This window comes from Rhinoraja longicauda, chromosome 2, assembly GCF_053455715.1.
Source record: "Rhinoraja longicauda isolate Sanriku21f chromosome 2, sRhiLon1.1, whole genome shotgun sequence".
Taxonomy (NCBI): domain Eukaryota; kingdom Metazoa; phylum Chordata; class Chondrichthyes; order Rajiformes; family Arhynchobatidae; genus Rhinoraja; species Rhinoraja longicauda.
In genome coordinates, this window is record NC_135954.1 from 23513902 (window position 1) to 23535409 (window position 21508).

Below are 21508 nucleotides of genomic sequence, written 5' to 3' on the forward strand. Positions count from 1 at the left end.
AAAACTGAGCCCGCGTTGTTCATTGGGAGTTAACTGCGAGCAATCAGTGTGAAATCTACTTTTTAAAACCAGGCAGCTATTCTGGGCCTGTTAAGGGGTCCCTGCTTCGATTTTTGTGAACCATTAAAAACACACAGCTATTTTGTTTAAACCAAAATATCGATACCAATCGCACAGGAATGAAATAATTCGTACGGTTTAGAACTTATATAACACCTACACAATGGAAAATACGAAACTGTTATAAATCAGCTCAGTCATATTTTAATGAGGAATGAGTCATTTTCAGGAATTGGTCGATTTAAAACAACATCTTTTTTTAATGCAGAAAGTTAAAAAATCATGGTTACACCAGAATCTCATTTACTACAGTTACTCCAGAATCTCATTTACTACATCACCCAGTTTCAATATTAAAGGCAAAATTAAAATAATCAACTTTTCATCGTTCCAACAGTTCTCACCAGTCATTTCTGTGATTCATTTGCAATGTTTTAAAAAAAAAAATCATAGTATACCATCTAACCCGCCGTTTAAGAAACAATCACGTTTTAAATATGATTCCCTTCCCCCCTGCTCATTTGAAACGTAGATCATTGGTTTCCAATTGTTTCATTTCATCTGAAGTTCCACGGGGAAGCGTTGCGGCTTTGCTCCGTGGAATAGAATCCGTCCTCATGCGTTCGGATTGGTCTTCATCAGAACGATATCAGCATCCACCATCTCCTTCACCAGTTCCTGCACACAGACAACACCAAGAGCGTGGGGGTCAGACCAAGGAGGAGAGGATGCAGAAAACGCAGTATTTTTCATCGGGAGGGGTGCACGTTAAAAATATGCAAACATTTTTTTAAAAGTGTAATGCTATCAAATGTGAAATCGAGAATGTTTACCCTTCTCTAACGCACGGGGGGGGGGGGGGGGGGGGGCGACGACGACGAACGACGACGGAATGAAGTCAATTGTTAGTGCTCTATAACAGAAGATGCTGACACACCGTGTTTCACGAGGACTCACAGAAACACTGTCCTGTTTTAGTTTTATGTAAACCTGTAAATCCAAAACAAAAATAAACTTACCTCAAATGAAACTTTCGGTTTCCATCCCAGCTTCTGCAGGGCTTTGGTGCTATCTCCTTGCAGGAATTCCTTTAAAGAGAAGAACCCCGAGTGAACGTTACTGTCTAATGGGTTTTATGGTGTTGTCTTTTAATGGTTTATTGCTGCCTGTTTCTCTAGAATCCGCACAAAGCGCTGTGGTAATCGAGCCCCGCGGCAGCTCAGTCTCCCTGGGATGTTGCAGGTTTAAGGTCAGGGGTAAACCAAGGGTCGATTTACTGACAGGTACCACCCTGAACGAATTCCCGCCGGCGCCCTGACTTGCGGGGACGGTGCTGAACACTTGACTTTACACGCATTTCGTTCAGGTGTTAAATAGCTGTTCCTAAATTAGATCCGTTTTCTCTCCCTACTATGTCAAGATAGGTCTCGACCCGAAACGTCACCCATTCCTTCTCTCCAGAGATGCTGCCTGTCCCGCTGAGTTACTCCAGCTTTTTGTATCTACCCTAAGGAGGGTTTAAAAAAAAAAATCAGAATTTTACATTTTCCTTTTAATTTTATTTTCAGGGACTATTTTGGTTGCTCAAACGATTGTGATGGAATAGTGACTGCGTAATATTTCATTAAAAAAAAACCAGCAAGAGGGAGGAATGTGTCTCCATTTGCAACTTTCATCTTGCAGACCATTTGAAACCAAAGGCAATTCAATCGGCAGTAGAAATACGGACCCAAGCAACGCTCCCATCCGTTTCATTCTCAGACTTCCAAAGCCTACGTTTATTCTGCACTCATTTTCAGTCAGCGATAACCTTGAACTTCCGTGGAAAAAGTATCCCCGACGGACCCGTTTATATTTTTACCAACAAACAGCTCCCTTCCAGAATACTGGAAGCGGTTAATTAAAATCAGTTTTTTCTTTTCTTTTCTGAAAAACTGTATTTGATGTTTCAACAAATAATTCATCCCAACTGGAAAAAAGCAATGTAAGAAGTTAAAAGGACTCAACATTTTCAGCTGATTTGCATCATTTGGTCACTCTCTCTCTCTCTCTCTCTCTCTCTCTCTCTCTCTCTCTCTCTCATTCTGGGTTTCAGCACAAGCTACAGAGAGAGGTTGAACAGGTTGGGTCTTTATTCTTTGGAGCGTAGAAGGTTGAGGGGGGACTTGATAGAGGTTTTAAAAATTTTAAGAGGGACGGACAGAGTTGACGTGGGTAGGCTTTTCCCTTTGAGAGTGGGGAAGATTCCAACAAGGGGACATAGCTTCAGAATTGAGGGACAAAAGTTTAGGGGTAACATGAGGGGTAACTTCTTTACTCAGAGGGTGGTGGCTGTATGGAATGGGCTTCCGGTGGAAGTGGTGGAGGCAGGCTCGATTTTATTATTTAAGAGTAAATTGGATAGGTATATGGATAAGAGGGGATTAGAGGGTAGATGAGACTGAGAGCAGGTAGATGAGACTAGGTCAGAGAGAGTGGTCGGCGTGGACTGGTAGGGCCGAACGGGCCTGTTTCCGTGCTGTAGTTGTTATATGGTTATATGGTTATTATTCTCTCTCTCTCTCTCTCTCTCTCTCTCTCTCTCTCTCTCTCTCTCTCTCTCTCTCTCTCTCTCTCTCGCTATGAAGGACTGTATAATGTTTCATTAAAAAAGAGCAAGTGCAAGGAATGTATCTCCAATTACAACTTTCATTTTGCTGACCAGTAATTTAACACATGTTTACAATACTGTATATTCATTACATATATATGGATATATATAAATATCTGCAAATAATATATATCTAGTACATATATATATATATTTATATATATATATAGTATTTGCAGATAATGTGACGCTACAAAAATAACCATAATTAATCCTGTAAATCTCCTATGAAGTGGCATGAATACTCAGCATCTCTGTAGTTTTAACATGCAGTTGTTTTTTTGCATGGGCTTCTTTAGCAATATCATTTCCCAGGCCATCTCTGGTTGGGGTCAAGACTGGCTGTTTAAATGACGACTGCTCATAGGAGAATGGATAGAATTCACGATCAACATTATTTATTTATTGGCACCATAAGCTAATAGTAACTTCGACCTCAGGCTGAAATCCAAGGTGCATAATATGATTGTTAGGTCGGACTTTCTTGGCGTCTGGGTCTGACATCAGCCATTCGTTTACAGAAAGGTGACTTCAGAACTTTACTATATGCACAAAGTCACAAAGCTGGCATCTGCTCCAGTAGACCGAGCCCACCAGACTTTGGACTTTGGAAATGGCGCCAAAACATGGTGGTGCCTGCACGTGTAAATATGCAAAAATATTTTCACTGTGCAGTTGCACATGTGACAAATAAAGCACATTGAACCACTGAAGCCAATGCAGCAGTACAAAACTGGCAATGAAATATATTGACCCTGAAGACAAGGATTCTGAAATACATTGGAAATGTAGTGATACTTCAGTTGTTGGAAGTATTGATAAACCACATCTGGAGTTTTGCAGGATGGATAGATTGGCTTTGGAGGAGCCATACAGATCGAGATACATTTAACGGGTTAAGTTATGAAAACACTCCGCATATATTTGGTTTGTTTTCCTTTGAGTTTACAAGGTTATGAGGAGTGATCTAATAAAGATGAAAGGAAACGGGGGGGTATTCAAACCACTTGACAGGATATTTACTAGGTTTAATTCTTTTGTATTTTTGTAGTGTGACTTTTTTTTTGCCCGCAAATATTAATTTATCCAAACAAAACTTGCAAATGCAGTAAAACCTGCCTCTGCCGCAGTACAGCAGCACAAGCCTACAGTCTTAAAATTGCAGCATTCCTCCAAACAATGAAACTGGAAAGCACATTTTCAAATAGCAGGGAAAATCTGGAACTTGCTTTGCAAAAAGGATGTTCATGCAGGAAAATTTGCTTTTTGGGGGGAATGAAATCAATATATTTTTGTTAAGTAATGGTACCAAGGAACATAGAGCAGAAGCATGTAGATAAAATTTTTAGGCACAAATTAGCCATTAACAATGGTGAAACCAAGCCAACTGACAGAATGAATGTCCATTATTCCTCTCATCCCCATTTAATTAATTAAACCTGAGCAATATCAATGAAGACCTCACACAGCAATGCTATCTGTTGCTGAAAATTATGCTTTAAAAAGCATATTCATGAAATGGTAAAAATGCCTTTTAACTAATTCAGCATTACAGCGAATGTCGTGCAGCTATTCCGATGATGATTTCAGCTGCGTGAGCTGTTTAATGCAGGCTAATGCCTCAGCTATTACATTACGGCTAATATCTTTCAAAATATTATTCTACTACGTTAAAATAATTAGCAGCTGAAGTATTTTGCACTGATTTTCTGCTCCTGTGAAGGATAATTAGATTTTTTTGTCGTGAACCAATTAGTTTGTGCAGAATGTATTACCATGATTTTTTAATTCTGGGGTTGCGTATCTGCGCATGTTAGTCTTTTCACCTACGACATAAACCTGAAAGTATGACAACACAATCATTTATCATGATAATTCTTTTGTCCAACCATTTTGAAGAATTCTATTTAGCTGCAGGCTACCTTTAGTATTATATTTTCTTTCTCCGATGGTCTGAGATGCAACACTCAAGGACAGAGTACCCAGGCAAGAATACTTAAAACAGTTGCCAAGTGTCAATCGCCGCAGTGCCTATCGCAATACAATCAAGGTGAGCACAGTTTGCTGTGTTGTATGGTCAAGTTCTCTGGTAAAAAATTGTATTCATTCTCAGTCCCCGTTGTGTAGCAACGATGTTTTAAAGGGCTCATGATCAACCTCTTATAATTTACATGCTTTGCCTCAATAAGATCAGCACAAAACTGAGAAAGACAAAATGAAAATCATGCAAAGGCACTTTGAAATTTATTTTTAACAGTGGCTTTGAATTATTAATCAATATTTGGGAACTATTTGTTAAACAAAAGACTATACGTAAATCTAAGAATGTAGACGTTTGATGGAAGCTTCTACCACTTGCTGCAGGGTGGATAGAATTACTTACTGTCAAAATTGGGTAGACATATGTAATCCAATCACTTAAGGACACGGAGAGCAGTTCAGATAGAGGAGTGGAATGGAGGTATGCTTAAACTCTTGTTAATGAACCAAACAAAACTCCCACCGTTCACAAGTGAGACAATTTGATAAATAGCTCTACAGTTTTAACTTTGGCTCAGCCCCTAACAGTAGTTGTGTTCTTTTCACACGCATAAAACATATGCTGGGTATGTTTTCTCAATATAAGACCCCATAATGGAGCTGCACTTTGTTGGAAACTTTGCTTATATATTGTCATGAGTGCGGGCACAGGTTAGATTTTGATTTTTCAGCAGCAAAATGCAAAATAAAAACAGTAAATGCTTAGGTACCGTCTGTGGAGAAAGAAATTAGTTAATGTTTCAGGTCAATGACCTTTCATCAGAACAGGGGGAATTTAAAAATGAAATATGTTTTAAATTGTGGGGAGAGGTGGGAGGGGAGAAGGGAACAAAGGGAAAGTCTGTAATGGAGATCTGAAGAGGTTGAATGACAAAAGTGTCAGAAAAGCATCCAGTTAATGGCAAAATCTTTAACAGTATTGTGTGGGAAGGAACTGCAGATACTAGTTTAAACTGAAGATAGACACAAAAAGCTGGAGTAACTCAGCGGGACAGGCAGCATCTCTGGAGAGAATGGAATGGGTGAAGTTTTGGATCAAAATCCTTCTTCAGACGGTATTAATGTACAGAGGGGCTTGGGGTCCAAGTTCAAAGCTACCTGAACCTATTAACACAAGTAGCTAGAGTGGTTAAGAAAGTGTATGGTATGCTTGTTTTCATTGATGGGGGCATTGAGTATAAGAATCAGGAAGTCATGATGCTGCTTTATAGGCTTTTGGTTAAGCCGCATTTGGAGCAAAACGTGCAGTTCTGGTCAATCCAATGCAGGAAGGATGTGGAGGCTTTGGAGAGGGTGCATAAGAAATTTGCCAAGATGCTTCCTGGATTAAAGGGTATTATCTAAGAGAAGAGGTTGGACAAACATGGATTGTTTTCTCTGGAGTTTCAAAGATTGAGGGGGACACCTGATCAAAGTTTATAAAATGATGAGAGGCATTAATAGGGTAGGAGTTAGAATTTATCCAGGGTGGAAATGTTAAAGTCTAGAGGACCCTTACGTTCAGCAACACAACATAAAATGCACAGTAGATATAGTGTTACCAATTCAACTACAGTCAGTCTGAAGTAGATTTCTGACCCCAATCTCGCCTGTCCATTCTCTCCATAGAAACTGCCTGACCCATTGAGTTTCTCCAGCACTTTGTTTTGTTTAAGATTCCAGCTTCTGCAGTTACTTGTGTCTCCATTTACTAGCAGGGTGAATCCTTTACTTCATATAATAGCACATTATAACATAGCGAGGGAAACTGGTGAGAAGGAGGTAACTAACCTGACACAGCAAGAGTGCTAAACTAATTTAACCAGAAAAGTAATTCCATTATGGAGAATGCTTATTGTTGGTTTTATTACTTTCCTTTGTTTGTGGCATTACATTCAACAATTACCAGACTTGAAAGATATATATTGTTATAAAACACTTTGTGTTGTCGAGATTTGTAAATCATGTTAGCTGAATATATGAAGATTTCTTTATTCAATGCTTTCAATGACTGAAATGTGTTCCACAGCTAATGTACATGGGAGAATACTCATTCAGTACGGGAGTGGTCAGAGCAGTAATATTTGCACAAATGATGCGCTGTCATGCATGCTGATATTTCACATTTATTTGGAACTGAACTTGACCTGTTGGCTTAGAAAGACTTTCCAAAGTTTTGTATTAACTGGGCTAGTAAGGGAATTTATTACTGAAAAAGCTGCTTATATTCATCAGGACAAAACAAAGTTTAGCATGCGAGTCCAGTAATGAATGTCACAAAATTGGATAGAATTAACAGCACTGGCAATATTCAGCCCAAAGTCATCAACGTTTAGTTTCGGTCACCACAGCCCATCATATTCATTAATTGTTCTAAGTCAACTGTTGGTAACTTTTAGCTCATTGTCTCTTTTGAGGCTGAAATATTTAATGTCGGAAGGAACCTCAGATGCTGGCTTAAACCGAAGATAGACAAAAAAAGCTGGAGTGACTCAGCGGGTCAGACAGCATCTGTGGAGAAAAGGAATAAGTGATGTTTCAGGACAATACCCTTCTTCAGATTTAAAATAATAGTTACTCCAGCTTTTTGTGCCTACCGACCGATGGTAGGTTCTGTACCAAGTAAATGTGATCCGCTGAGTTACTCCAGCTTTTTGTGTCCATCCTTGCAAATGATAGTTTGATACAGATGTCGGGGTGTGATTGACAGATGGGTAGAGATAGCATCAAAGGCTTGAGGTGAAATAAAGACAAAAGTGTGTCAGATAAGGAAAGAAGAGGAGTGAAATGTGAAGCTGGAGGGAGGGACATGGTGGAAGGGGAAGGGGAAAGAGGTGGGGGGGGGGATAAAAGGGAAGTGGGGAACTATTATAACTAAGTCCATACCCCTCCCGCAATTCGCAAAACCTGTAATCTTATAAATTTAGACGGAGCAAATAGAGTAACAGTCATTTTTAGCATTACAAAATTGGCTCAGTAAATTCACACGAGCATGAAATATACAGACCAGGGAGGTCCTAAGTTTTGTACTCAAACTATGTGGATCACAGCTGCAGTGGTTATAAGGCTGCTTTTAATTAAATGTAGTGCTCCAGATATTAGGGATGTGGCAATTACTGATTGCTGACTATTGACCCTGTGGCCTTGAGCAAATGGAAACAGCAAGTAAGGGCAGGATTAACTCTGCTGTGCTGATCCTTGTGGATGAATACCCTGATGATATTCATGCATGAATAAAAGACAGCTGGGAAAGGCACCAGAAGGTGACTGGTCCGCATGGAACTATAACTCCAACAGGGAGTCACGGCAATGAAGCATGAAACTGAAAATGATTTATCAGAGTGCACTGGCAAATATCTACTGAAATTTTAAAATGAGACTTTTCCAAAAGACGGAATATATGCGCAAGGATGCGTTCCTAGCCCCCTTCTTACTCCTTGTACACCCATGACTGTGCAGCCATGTACAAATCTAATGTCATTTTCAAATTTGCAGATGACACTACCATTGTGGGCCGGATATCAAATAATGAGACAAAGTATAGGAAGGGGATCGAGAACCCCATGTTCTGGTGTCGAGACAACAACCTTTCTCTCAATGTCAGCAAGACAAAGGAGATAGTGATTGACTTCAGGAGGCCAAACGGTACGCACACCCCAGTTTGCATTGACGGTGCCGAAGTAGAGATGGATGAAATCTTTAAATTCCTAGGAGTCAATATCACCAACAACTTCTCCTGGGCCACCCATGTGGAAGCAACAACCAAGAAAGCATACCGACGTCTCTATTTCCTTAGAAGGCTGAGGACGTTCGGCATGTCCCTACAACTTCTATAGATGCATCATAGATAACATTTTATTAGGATGTATAACAGCTTGGTTTGGGAACAGCTCCATCTAAGACTGCAAGAAATTGCAGCGAATTGTAGATGCAGCCCAGACCATCACACAAACCAACCTTCCTTCCATTGACACCATTTATACCTCACGCTGCCTCGGCAAGGCCAGCAGCACATCACAATCGCACCCTGGCCACTCCCTCTTCTCTCCTCTCTGATCAGGCAAATGGTGTAGAAGTGTGAAAATGCACACCTCCAGATCCAGGGACAGTTTCTTCCCAGCTGTTATCAGGCAACTGAATCATCTTACCACAACCAGAGAGCAGTGCTGAACTACTATCTACCTCTTTGGTGACCTTCGGACTATCCTTTGTTGGACTTTGCTGGCTTTACCTTGCACTAAACGTTATTCCCTTATCATGTATCTATCCACTGTAAATGGCTCGATTGTAATCACGTATTGTCTTTCTGCTGACTGGATAGCACGCAACAAAAGCGTTTTACTGTACCTCAGTACATGCGACAATAAACTAAACTAATCCTGCCTCCCTTGTCCAGTCCTTTACCACCAACATCTGGGACACCTCTCCTGTCCTCCATCATTGCCACAGAAGGCTGTGGAGACCAAGTCAATGGATATTTTTAAGGCAGAGATTGATGGATCCTTGATTAGTACGGGTGTCAGGTGCTCTGGGGAGAAGGTAGGAGAATGGGGCTGAGGGGGAAAGATAGATCAGCTGTGATTGAATGGCAGAGTAGACTTGATTCACCTCCTCCGTCACCACCATCCAGGCATCTAAAGAGCCTTTCCAGGTGAGGCAGGGTTCATTTGCACCCTTTAGATTTTACACATTAGAGATACAATGCAAAAACAGGTCCTTTGGCCCAGTGAGTCCGCGCGAACGAGCTATTACCTCGTTCACTAACACCATCCTACACACTAGGGACAATTTCCCAATTTTACTGAAGCCAATTAACCTACAAAACCTGTACGTCTTTGGAGTGTGGGAGGAAACTGGAGCACCCGGAGAAAACCCATGCGGTCAAAGGAAGAACATACAAGCTCCTTACATACAGCACCCGTAGTCAAGATAAAACCTGGGTCTCTGGCACAGTACCATTGGGTAGTCAATGGTATGAACACTGAATTTTCCAATTTCAAGTAACTCACTCCCACTGTTGTCCTCCTACACCCACGCCTACACACACATACGTTCATTCACATACTTTTCTCCTCCTTTTGTCCACCTTTCTCACTCCACCTAGTTCTATCTGCCCATCGTCTTACATTCCTCCCCCCAACTGAATTGACCTTCTAGCCTCAATGCCTCACCCCACTGTTACATGTGGCAAATGACCCTCTTCACTCTTAGTATTGATGTAGGGTCTCAACCTGAAACATTTGATAAGGGAACTCAAGGTAAAAGAGCCATTAGGAGGCAGTGATCATAATATGATACGTTTTAATCTACAAATTGAGAGAGAGAAGGGAAAATCGGAAGTGTCACTATTACAGTATAGCAAAGGGGATTACAGAGGCATGAGGCAGAAGCTGGCCAGATTTGACTGGAAGGAGACCCTAGCAGGGAAGATGGTGGAACAGCAATGGCAGGTATTCCTGGGCATAATGCAGAAGTTGCAGGATCAATTCATCCCAAAGAGGAGGGAAGATTCTAAGGGGAGTAAGAGGCACCCGTGGCTGACAAGGGAAGTCAAGGACAGCATAAAAATAAAAGAGAATAAGTATAACTTAGCAAAGAAGTGCGGGAAGCCAGAGGATTGGGGCTCTTTTAAAGAGCAACAGAAGATAACTAAAAAGGCAATACGGGGAGAAAAGATGAGGTGCGAAGGTAAGCTGGCCAATAATATAAAGGAGGATAGTAAAAGCTTCTTTAGGTATGTGAAGAGGAAAAAAATAGTTAAGGCAAATGTGGGTCCCGTGAAGACAGAAGCAGGGGAATTTATGGAGGGCATCTACAACACACGATGCCTCAGAAAAGCCACCAGCATCCACAAAGACTCTTCACACCCCTGCAACAGTCTGTTCGAACTCCTTCCATCGGGCAGACGATACAAGGCCTTCTATGCCCGCACCTCCAGACTCAGGAACAGCTTTATCCCCAGGGCCATAGCTGCTATGAACCGGTCCTGCTGAGCCGGATGGCCACAACGCATAGATCAACTTGCACTTTACCCTGTCCAAAACTGTTACAACTGTTTCGTTTCGTTGGGTTGCTGCTGTCTAAATTACCTAAATTATTGCATCGTATGGGAGGCGCATTCCCAATCTCGTTGTACCCCTGGGTACAATGACAATAAAGATATATTGTATTATATTATATTGTATTGTATTGTATTGTATTGTATTGTATTGTATTGTATTGTATTACGGGGAACAAGGAAATGGCAGACGAGTTGAACCGGTACTTTGGATCTGTCTTCATTAAGGAAGATACAAACAATCTCTCAGATGTTCTAGTGGCAAGAGATCCGAGAGTGATGGAGGAACTGAAGGAGATTCACATTAGGCAGGAAATGGTGTTGGGTAGACTGATGGGACTGAAGGCTGATAAATCCCCAGGGCCTGGTGGTCTGCATCCCAGGGTACTTAAGGAGGTGGCTCTAGAAATAATTTTCCAATGTTCTATAGATACAGGATCAGTTCCTGTGGATTGGAGGGTAGATAATGTTATCCCACTTTTTAAGAAAGGAGGGAGAGAGAAAACAAGAAATTATAGACCAGTTAGTCTGACATCAGTGGTGGGGAAGATGCTGGAGTCAATTATAAAAGACAAAATTGCGGAACATTTGGATAGCAGTAACAGGATCGTTCCGAGTCAGCATGGATTTACAAAGGGTAAATCATGCTTGACTAATCTACTGGAATTTTTTGAGGATGTAACTAGGAAAATTGACTGGGGAGAGCCGGTGGATGTGGTGCACTTCGACTTTCAGAAAGCCTTCGACAAGGTTCCACATAGGAGATTAGTGGGCAAAATTAGAGCACATGGTATTGGGGGTAGGGTACTGACATGGATAGAAAATTGGTTGGCAGACAGAAAGCAAAGAGTAGGGATAAATGGGTCCCTTTCAGAATGGCAGGCAGTGACTAGTGGGATACCGCAAGGCTCGGTGCTGGAACCGCAGCTATTTACAATATACATTAATGACTTGGATGAAGGGATTAAAAGTACCATTAGCAATTTGCAGATGATACAAAGCTGGGTGGTAGTGTGAACTGTGAGGAAGATGCTATGAGGTTGCAGGGTGACTTGGACAGGTTGTGTGAGTGGACGGATGCATGGCAGATGCAGTTTAATGTGAATAAGTGTGAGGTTATCCACTTTGGTGGTAAGAATAAGAAGGCAGATTATTATCTGAATGGTGTCAAGTTAGGAAAAGGGGACGTACAACGAGATCTGGGTGTCCTAGTGCATCAGTCACTGAAAGGAAGCATGCAGGTACAGCAGGCAGCGAAGAAAGCCAATGGAATGTTGGCCTTCACAACAAGAGGAGTTGAGTATAGGAGCAAAGAGGTCCTTCTACAGTTGTACAGGTGAGACCGCACCTAGTGAGACCGCACCTGGAGTACTGTGTGCAGTTTTGGTCTCCAAATTTGAGGAAGGATATTCTTGCTCTTGAGGGCGTGCAGCGTAGGTTTACTAGGTTAATTCCCGGAATGGCGGGACTGTCCTATGTTGAAAGACTGGAGCGGCTAGACTTGTATACACTGGAATTTAGAAGGGTGAGAGGGGATCTTATCGAAACATATAAGATTATTAAGGGGTTGGACACGTTAGAGGAATCATGTTCCCAATGTTGGGGGAGTCCAGAACCAGGGGCCACAGTTTAAGAGTAAGGGGTAGGCCATTTAGAACGGAGATGGGGGAAAACTTTTTCAGTCAGAGAGTTGTAAATCTGTGGAATTCTCTGCCTCAGAAGGCAGTGGAGTTCAATTCTCTGAATGCATTCAAGAGAGAGCTTGATAGAGCTCTTAAGGATGGGGGTATGGGGAGAAGGCAGGAACGGGGTACTGATTGAGAATGATTAGCCATGATCACATTGAATGGTGGTGCTGGCTTGAAGAGCCGAATGGCCTACTCCTGCACCTATTATCTATTGTCTATTGTTTTTTCTTAGGCACCATTTAGAGTATTGTGTGCAATTCTGGTTGCCTCATTCCAGGAAGGATGTGGAGCTTTAGAAAAGGTGCAGAGGAGGCTTACCAGAATTATGCCTGGATTAGGGGTTGTTAGCTGCAGGAAGAGGTGGACTGACTTTGATTGTTTTTTCTGGAATGCCAGAGGTTACAGGGAGACCTATGATAGTGGCATTTAAGAGAATTTGGGATAGGCACATGGATTATGCAGAGAATGTTGGGATGTGGATTCTGTGCAGGGGGATAAGAGTTGCCCTTTGCATCATGTTCAGCACACACATTGTGGGCCGAAGGGCCTGTTCCTGCGCTACAGTTCTATGTTCTACATGCATCATAGTTTCCGATGAACAAATTGCATCTTAAGTCAATGTTCATTGTACCTTCTAATGGCTTATGGGATTTTCATATCAATATCACATACAGTTGGAAAGGGTCATTCACTCAATGCAAAGTGACTTTGGTGTTTTCTAACCAAGACAAATAACAAAACTCGGCCTCCGCAAAATTTTTCTATGAGTGCTATTGGTAGGATTGGGTCATGGATTGTCATGAATTGTGGTTTATCAGGTTTCTTTGCTCTGTGGCTGTAGCCAAAAGATTCTTGATTAATAAGGATGTCAAAGGTTATGGAGAGAAGGCAAGTGAATGGTGTTGAGAAGGAAAGATCGATCAGCCATGATTGAATGGCAGAGTCGACCTGATGGGCCGAATGGTCTAATTCTGCTCCTATGACATGAACTTATGAACTGAAAAGCGCATTTAAGAATAAGTGAAATAATGTGCTGACTCCAACAGAATGAACAAAACAGTGAGATGCAAAAGAAAAATAAGAAATAGCATTATTTTGTTCAGAAATATAAAGTATTTACAAAACTATGTTGATAACCTGGAAATTCTTCTAAACAAGATAATGTTATTTGCAACAATATTGGACAGAGAGAAATAGCAGTACAAAGACGCATACAATAGGATTATTTATCATTGGTCTTTGTAACCTTGCATGACTTGCCTTAGTGCAGGGCAGTTTTTGGATCACACCACCCCAATGCAGTCAGGCCAAGAAGCTAGGTCACATGCTGCCATAAATCTGTGCACAACATGATTTGATTCTGTTTCAATGCAAAAAATCAATCATAATAGACAACAGGGAGTTGCCTCAAATGACACGATGCCCACATTTTATTCTTTTAAGTCATCTGTGAGACTGACATTCTAATGCACAGAGGAGCCCAGACATGGTTGTAACATTCAACATTGTGCAGCATATGCCTGTGTATAATTTTTGTTATTTGTTTGACTGTACCTATGCAACCCACAAATAGCACTTAGATGGAACAGCTTGCTATTGTGCTGTATCAATTTCACCATTGTGAGCGAATTTTAGTTTAGTTTAGCTTTAGTTTTAGAGATACAATGTGGAAACAGGAGTTTCCCACCGACAATTTACATTTACACCAAGCCAATTAACCTACATACCTGCACGTCTTTGGAGCGTGGGAGGATATTGAAGACCTCGGAGAAAAACTACGAGGTCAGGGGGAGAACTTACAAACTCCGTACAGACAGCACCCACATTCTGGATCGAACCTGGGTCTCTGGCACTGCAAGTGCTGTAAGGCAGCAACACTACCGCTGCGCCACTGTGCCGCCCCAGTTTACAGACGCAGCATGGTAACCGGGCCTTCGGGCCACTGTGTCCATGTTGGACATTCATCACCCGTTTACACTTGTTATCCCACTACACACTAGGGCCAATTTACAGAGGCCAATTAACCTACCAACCCACACATCTTTGGGATGTTTGAGGAAACCAGAGCCTCTAGCGGAAATCCACGCAGACACAGGGAGAACGTGGAACAAACTCCACACAGATAGCACCTGAGATCAGGATTGAACCCGGGTCTCTGGTACTGTGAAGCAGCAGCATAACCGCTGCACCACTGTTTTATAATCGGGTAGAGTTCAAGCTAGCCTGGCTGGCATTTCTAGCAATTTTCCAGTATTGAGTGTATAAATTGGACCGGAGTAGTAGTGGAAAATTCATGCTAGTGAATCAGTGTTTTACACTTCGCGTCAGGGTAACAGAAAAGCAAACAAACTACAAAGCAAAAAACATACTACTGGAAGAATTCAGCAGTTCAAACATCTACAGAGGAAAAAGGTGTATGCCAATAGACAATAGGTGCAGGTGTAGGCCATTCAGCCCTTCGAGCCAGCACCACCATTCAATGTGATCATGGCTGATCATTCTCAATCAGTACCCCGTTCCTGCCTTCTCCCCATACCCCCTGACTCCGCTATCCTTAAGAGCTCTATCTAGTTCTCTCTTGAAAACATTTAGAGAACTGGTCTCCACTGCCTTCTGAGGCAGAGAATTCCACAGATTTACAACTCTCTGACTGAAAAAGTTTTTCCTCATCTCTGTTCAAAATGGCCTACCCCTTATTCTTAAACTGTGGCCCCTGGTTCTGGACTCCCCCAACATTGGGAACATGTTTCCTGCCTCTAACGTGTCCAACCCCTTAATAATCTTATACGTTTCATCAAGATCCCCTCTCAACCTTCTAAATTCCAGTGTATACAAGCCTAGTCCCTCCAGTCTTTCAACATACGACAGTCCCGCCATTCCGGAAATTAACCTAGTAAACCTACGCTGCACGTCCTCAATAGCAAGAATATCCTTCTTCAAATTTGGAGACCAAAACTGCACACAGTACTCCAGGTGCGGTCTCACTAGGGCCCTCTACAACTGTAGAAGGACCACTTTGCTCCTATACTCAACTCCTCTTGTTATGAAGGCCAACATTCCATTGGCTTTCTTCACTGCCTGCTGTACCTGCATGCTTCCTTTCAGTGACTGATGCACTAGGACACCCAGATCTCGTTGTACGTCCCCTTTTCCTAACTTGACACCATTCAGATAATAATCTGCCTTCCTCTTCTTACCACCAAAGTGGATAACCTCACACTTATCCACATTAAACTGCATCTGCCATGCATCCGCCCACTCACACAGCCTGTCCAAGTTACCCTGCAACCTCATAGCATCTTCCTCACAGTTCACACCGCCACCCAGCTTTGTGTCATCTGCAAATTTGCTAATGTTACTTTTAATCCCTTCATCCAAGTCATTAATGTATATTGTAATAGCTGCGGTCCCAGCACCGAGCCTTGCGGTACCCCACTAGTCACTGCCTCTTTTATTTTTATGCTGTCCTTGACTTCCCTTGTCAGCCACGGGTGCCTCTTACTCCCCTTAGAATCTTCCCTCCATATTGGCTTTTTAGTTATCTTCTGTTGCTCTTTAAGAGTCCCAATCCTCTGGCTTCCCACTCTTCTTTGCTATGTTATACTTCTTCTCTTCTATTTTTATGCTGTCCTTGACTTCCCTTGTCAGCCATGGGTGCCTCTTACTCCCCTTAGAATCTTTCCTCCTCTTTGGGATAAATTGATCCTGCAACTTCTGCATTATTCCCAGGAATACCTGCCATTGCTGTTCCACCGTCTTCCCTGCTAGGGCCTCCTTCCAGTCAAATCTGGCCAGCTCCTGCCTCATGCCTCTGTAATCCCCTTTGCTATACTGTAATACTGACACTTCCGATTTTCCCTTCTCCCTCTCAATTTGTAGAGTAAAGTCCTCTAAAGCTGACTCTTATACTCAAAGCCCCTGACCTATAAAAGCAAGCATACCATATGCATACAGCGTAAATGCGTAGTGCAGATATCCACGAAGTAGCTTACTTAAAATGTACTATTTCGCACCCAATAAGGCCAGCAGTGGCATTTCAGCACAAACTCTAAGAAAAGGTTTAAGAATGCGCAGATGTCAGGAGACAATATTGTAAACCTGAAATACATGTTTTCATAACTGTTTTCACAGCAGGAGGCAAATGTTGGGAGTGAAGATCAAGAAAAGTCACCCTCTGACAGATGTTTCATGGCTTGTGTCAGCTTATCTGCCTGTACTTTCAGATTGGACAATATATGATAGATAATGGAACAAAGTGCAACGAAAGATCTAAAAGGGCAGTAAAACCGAAAACAAAAAAAGGAAAGTGAACATTGTAAAAAATATTAAATAGTCAAAACTACTGTACATCTTGTACATTCAAAAGTGGATGGAATTCACTTGTATTCCATTCAAAAATGTCTTAAAAAAAATATTAAGGTAGTTAGCAGCACTCTAAAATGGAAACATTTCTGCAAAATGTTATAATGCAACAATAGTAAGATTAAATATTACTGTATAAGTTCATGTTGAATAAATGCCATTTGCTTGAATATGTTTTTTTCTCCGGTTACAGCATGTGGGAATAATTTCAATATTAGTGGAACGGTTGTTGGCAAACAGGCTTGGCTCAATTATTTTCTGGTAATTATAAATAATTAAAAAAGAACTACATTTCTCAAGAATCCACACATCCAGTTTAGAATTAGAAAGCGCAAAAAACAACTACTGCATAAATCAGTTCAGTCATTTATATCATGGTATCCAGCGTCCAGATTCTGGAGGTCTACTAAACCTAGTCACTTAACCTTTCAGTCTTTGCTTTCTGTCGCATGGCCTCTCCGCGTGAGGAAGAGTTGAGCAGTTATCAAAATAAGAGACACAATTATTGATCAACAATTGAAAGTCAGAATTTCCATGAAAGCTAAAATTCCTGCAAAGTAAATATAACTGTCGAAGTGTATAGAGGGACGTAGATCACAGGCAGCAGAGGAGATTAGTTTGGCGGCATCATGATTGGCACAGACATTGTAGGCCGAAGGGCCTGCTCCTGTGCTGTACTCTTCCACATTCACTACTGTATTTCTTGGATTATTTAAATAAATATTCGATTAATTGAACCGTGACTATTTAAACATGACTCACACACTGAAAACACAAGGAACTGCAGATTTAGTTTAGTTTAGTTTAGAGATACAGCGTGGAAACAGGCCCTTCGACCCACCAAGCACTTTGTGATTTTTTTTTGTTGCACAAATGAACAACTGAAGCTCAATCCAGGAGGTCAAATAATCTCATCATATACCAACAACACAAATTTCATACGAGTTTCAGTTGGCTGAATTGCCAAGTTGGAATTGGTCAGCAAGGATGTGTTGGGCCGAAGGGCTTGTTTCTGCGCCGTATGACTCTATGGATTGAAACAAAACCCTTGATCCAACAGTAATTCAAGAATTTGCAATAACAGTGAAAGGTGGCATTCACTTTTGATTTTCTTCCTTTCATATGAGTGCAGTGCAGTGGAACACCCTGGGCACCAAGGAAATCAAAGAATGCTGGTATGCTTTTTTAATTGGTGCATGACAGAATCCTTAAAGAGAATGTCGTGAGTGGGCACGCTCATGCAGCATGACCACTACTTAAATTTCACTCTTTAGTATTTAATTTTGTTAGTGCTTCCCCATACAAATCTCATAAAAATACACATCTGTGTTTACTTCAAGCCTGTCACAAATCAACATGACCCGATTTGGATCAGGGCAGTCATTTCCTTCCCACTGGTTTCATAGGGAACTTTATGGCAGTGTACTTATCTTATCAGCATAATAATCTCACATTTTGCCAAGTCTAAACAGGGATACCACCTCATAATAAAAAATGATTTCACTCTCTTTCTATGGCTCTGTGCAAAATATGTTGGAAAACAGAGCCTGCCTAATGACCAATGGTGATAAGAGATGAGTGTTTGGGGGTGGGGGAAATGCACAGCTAGATGTCTGGTCTGCTCAGGAAATTGTGAATCAGTGGTATTGTCTATGAGGGGGGCTGACAGAATGCCGCCAATGCCCAAACAATGCTCAAGTTCCACTTTGGGGAAATGAAGTCAGTCAGCGTTGGCTTCGACAAGCACGCTGACAAAAGAGATAAACCACAAACAGGACAAAACAGAGGACGCTGGGATATGGATTGGAAGCAAATGCCAATTTGCACAGCAGTCTGTTATGTTAGGCAACGTGGCTTTTGCTTCATCAAATGCAGCAGCTGAAGGAATCCCATAAAACGCAGGTTTAAGTGGCTCATATCAAGCATTTGAAAGCAGTTTGTTAGAAGCCTGATAATGTGTAGATATTTGGAAAAGCTAAAGTTAAGAGGCTGCTCAGACTGCTGCTCCCTTTGCTAAGTTCCAAGAAGGAGGAAGTTGAGGCACCAACCTTTCACATTACATCATATAAAAGCCTCATTTATCACCAGCCAACATACATCGAGAAAATCATAACATCCTTTCAGGAAAATCATGTGGAAAATAATCAGATTTACTTCAGTGAAAGGTTTCCGTATCAAGGTCCAGCTTCGGACACTGTTACTGTAAACTTGCACAAGTGTATTTCAACAAGCATTCAAGAGAAATAGCTGGGAGTTAAACACGATCACTGGTGATGGGCTCAATCTTGATGTAAACCACCTCATTAGATAGGTATAAAACAGGAATTGGAAATCAGACAATAATAAAAGCTCATGTGTCACATGGCATAGGAAATGATGCTTCCAGGTCTCTTTAGCTCTGCCTCAAAAGTTACAAAACCATCATTGGCCTGGGCTGAGTTGCTCCATCTTCGCTAAGGTTATTACAGAATAATCCATGTTAGAAGTGCACATGCAAGGAGACCAAGCAGAGAGGAGAGATTGGCTATGATGTATTTCACAGGTCATCTTTGTCATTGAGAAGGTCAACTTGAGTGAGAAATCAAAAAGCAATTGTTAATCACCTGTTGCACCATGAGGGTCAACACTTTTCATAAATCGGTAGGAGAAATTGCACAAGCATTTAGGTACCAAATTTAACCCAGTTCTATTAAGTCATGTTTAATGTTGACTTTATATTAAAAATAGAACAGTACAGCACAGGAACAGCAGGCAGTGCAGGTACAGCAGGCAGTGAAGAAAGCTAATGGCATGCTGGCCTTCATAACCAGAGGAGTTGAGTATAGGAGCAAAGAGGTCCTACTGCAGTTGTATAGGGCCCTAGTGAGACCACACCTGGAGTATTGTGTGCAGTTTTGGTCTCCAAATTTGAAGAAGGACATTCTTGCTATTGAGGGAGTGCATGAGGTTCATGAGGTTAATTCCTGGGATGGCGGGACTATCATATGTTGACAGAATGGAGGACTGGGTTTGTATACACTGGAATTCAGAAGGATGAGAGGGGATCTTATTGAAACATATAAGATTATAAAGGGATTGGACACGCTAGATGCACGAAACATGTTCCCGATGTTGGGGGAGTCCAGAACCAGGGGCCACAGCCATTTAGAACGGAGATGAGGAAATTTTTTTTCACTCAGAGAGTTGTGAATCTGTGTAATTCTCTGCCTCAGAAGGCAGTGGAGGCCAATTGTCTGGATGCTTTCAAGAGAGAGTTAGATGGAGCTCTTAAAGATAGCGGATACGCTAAAGTCAAGGGATACGGGGAGAAGGCAGGAACGGGATACTGATTGTGGATTATCAGCCATGATCACAGTAAATGGCGGTGCAGGCTCGAAGGGCCAAATGGCCTACTCCTGCACCTATTGTCTATTGTCTAATGAATCACAATGTTTGTGCCAAACATGATGCCAAGATCACCTAATCTCATGCACATGATCCACATTGCTCCTTTCCCTGTATATCCATGTGCCTTTCTAAAAGCCTCATGCCGTTATTGAATCTGCTTCCACCATCACCCTTGGTAGCATGTTCCAGGCACTCACCACCGTCTGTGAAAAAAAAACTGCCCTGTAAAAACTTTGCTTGCTTTGAACTTTAAACTTTGCACCTCTCACCTCAAAGGCCCTCTAGTCTTTGATATTTCCATCCTGCGATAAAAGTTCTGACTGTCTACCCTATCTGTGCCCTAAAAACGAAACTAATCCTTCCCATCAAGAACCTACTATTGTAACCAAGCCACATTTTTTGTGCATTATCAGGGAAAGCAGACGCTGCTGATGAAATGGATCTTCTCCTTAATTAGACCATTAGGATTGAGCATGCCTTGCTTTTTCCTGTGTTTTGTGGATTCTGATGTGTTTGATGAGGCTAATGTTGGAACCACAGACTCTTCCACTTCCTGTCCACTGAGGTCGTGCAGACTGCCATTTATGTGAAGCATCTGTATCCTCCCAATGCAAGGACTTGAGGTACTCAGTGAAGTCTCAAATACTCGTTCTCTGTTTTGAGTGGATAAGGTCCAATGATTCCCAAGATTCAGTGGGGATATTCATGTTCATAAGTGATAGGAGCAGAATTAGACCATTTGGCCAATCAAGTCTACTCCGCCATTCGATCATGGATGATCTATCTTTCCCTCTTAACCCCATACTCCTGCCTTTGCCCCACAACCCCTGACACCCGTACTAATCACAAATTTATCTATCCCTCCCTTAAAATTATCACATTACATTTATCATTTTTTAACATTTTTATAATGTTGCATTTTTTAAAGGAGGCTTTGGGTACACCCCCGGACTTTTTTGTCTGAACATTTGGTGATCTTCTGTGACAGGATTAGGCTTACGCATGATGTGGCCTTCTCTATGCAGCTGACTGAGTTAGTTAGTGCTTCAGTAAAGGAGGCATTGGCCTGGCAAAGGACACTCATGTTGGTTTGCTTCCAGTGAATTTGCAGGATTTTGCAAGGACATCATTGATGTTCAGAGGTGCCCAAGTTTCAGGGGCAGAAAGGAAGATAGGGATACGAATATTAAGAAGCCTGCACTATTATAAGTATTTGACACAGATCAGAGTCATGTTTTTGTGAGATCAAGTAGCAGTTGCATACATTTCCACCCAATAATAACC

General features: G+C 41.7%; 1 protein-coding gene across 1 annotated transcript in view; it reads right to left on the reverse strand.

Moving 5' to 3' along the window:
• Window positions 1-258: 258 nt before the first annotated feature.
• Window positions 259-21508, reverse strand: part of gmds (GDP-mannose 4,6-dehydratase) — a 554149-nt gene continuing 532899 nt past the window's right edge. Inside the window, exons 10-11 of the mRNA XM_078427475.1 lie at window positions 1080-1148; window positions 259-738 (exon numbers count right to left, since the gene is read on the reverse strand). Of these exons, the coding sequence (XP_078283601.1) occupies window positions 676-738; window positions 1080-1148 (132 nt within the window). The 3' untranslated portion in view covers window positions 259-675. The remainder of the gene's footprint in view (window positions 739-1079; window positions 1149-21508) is intronic.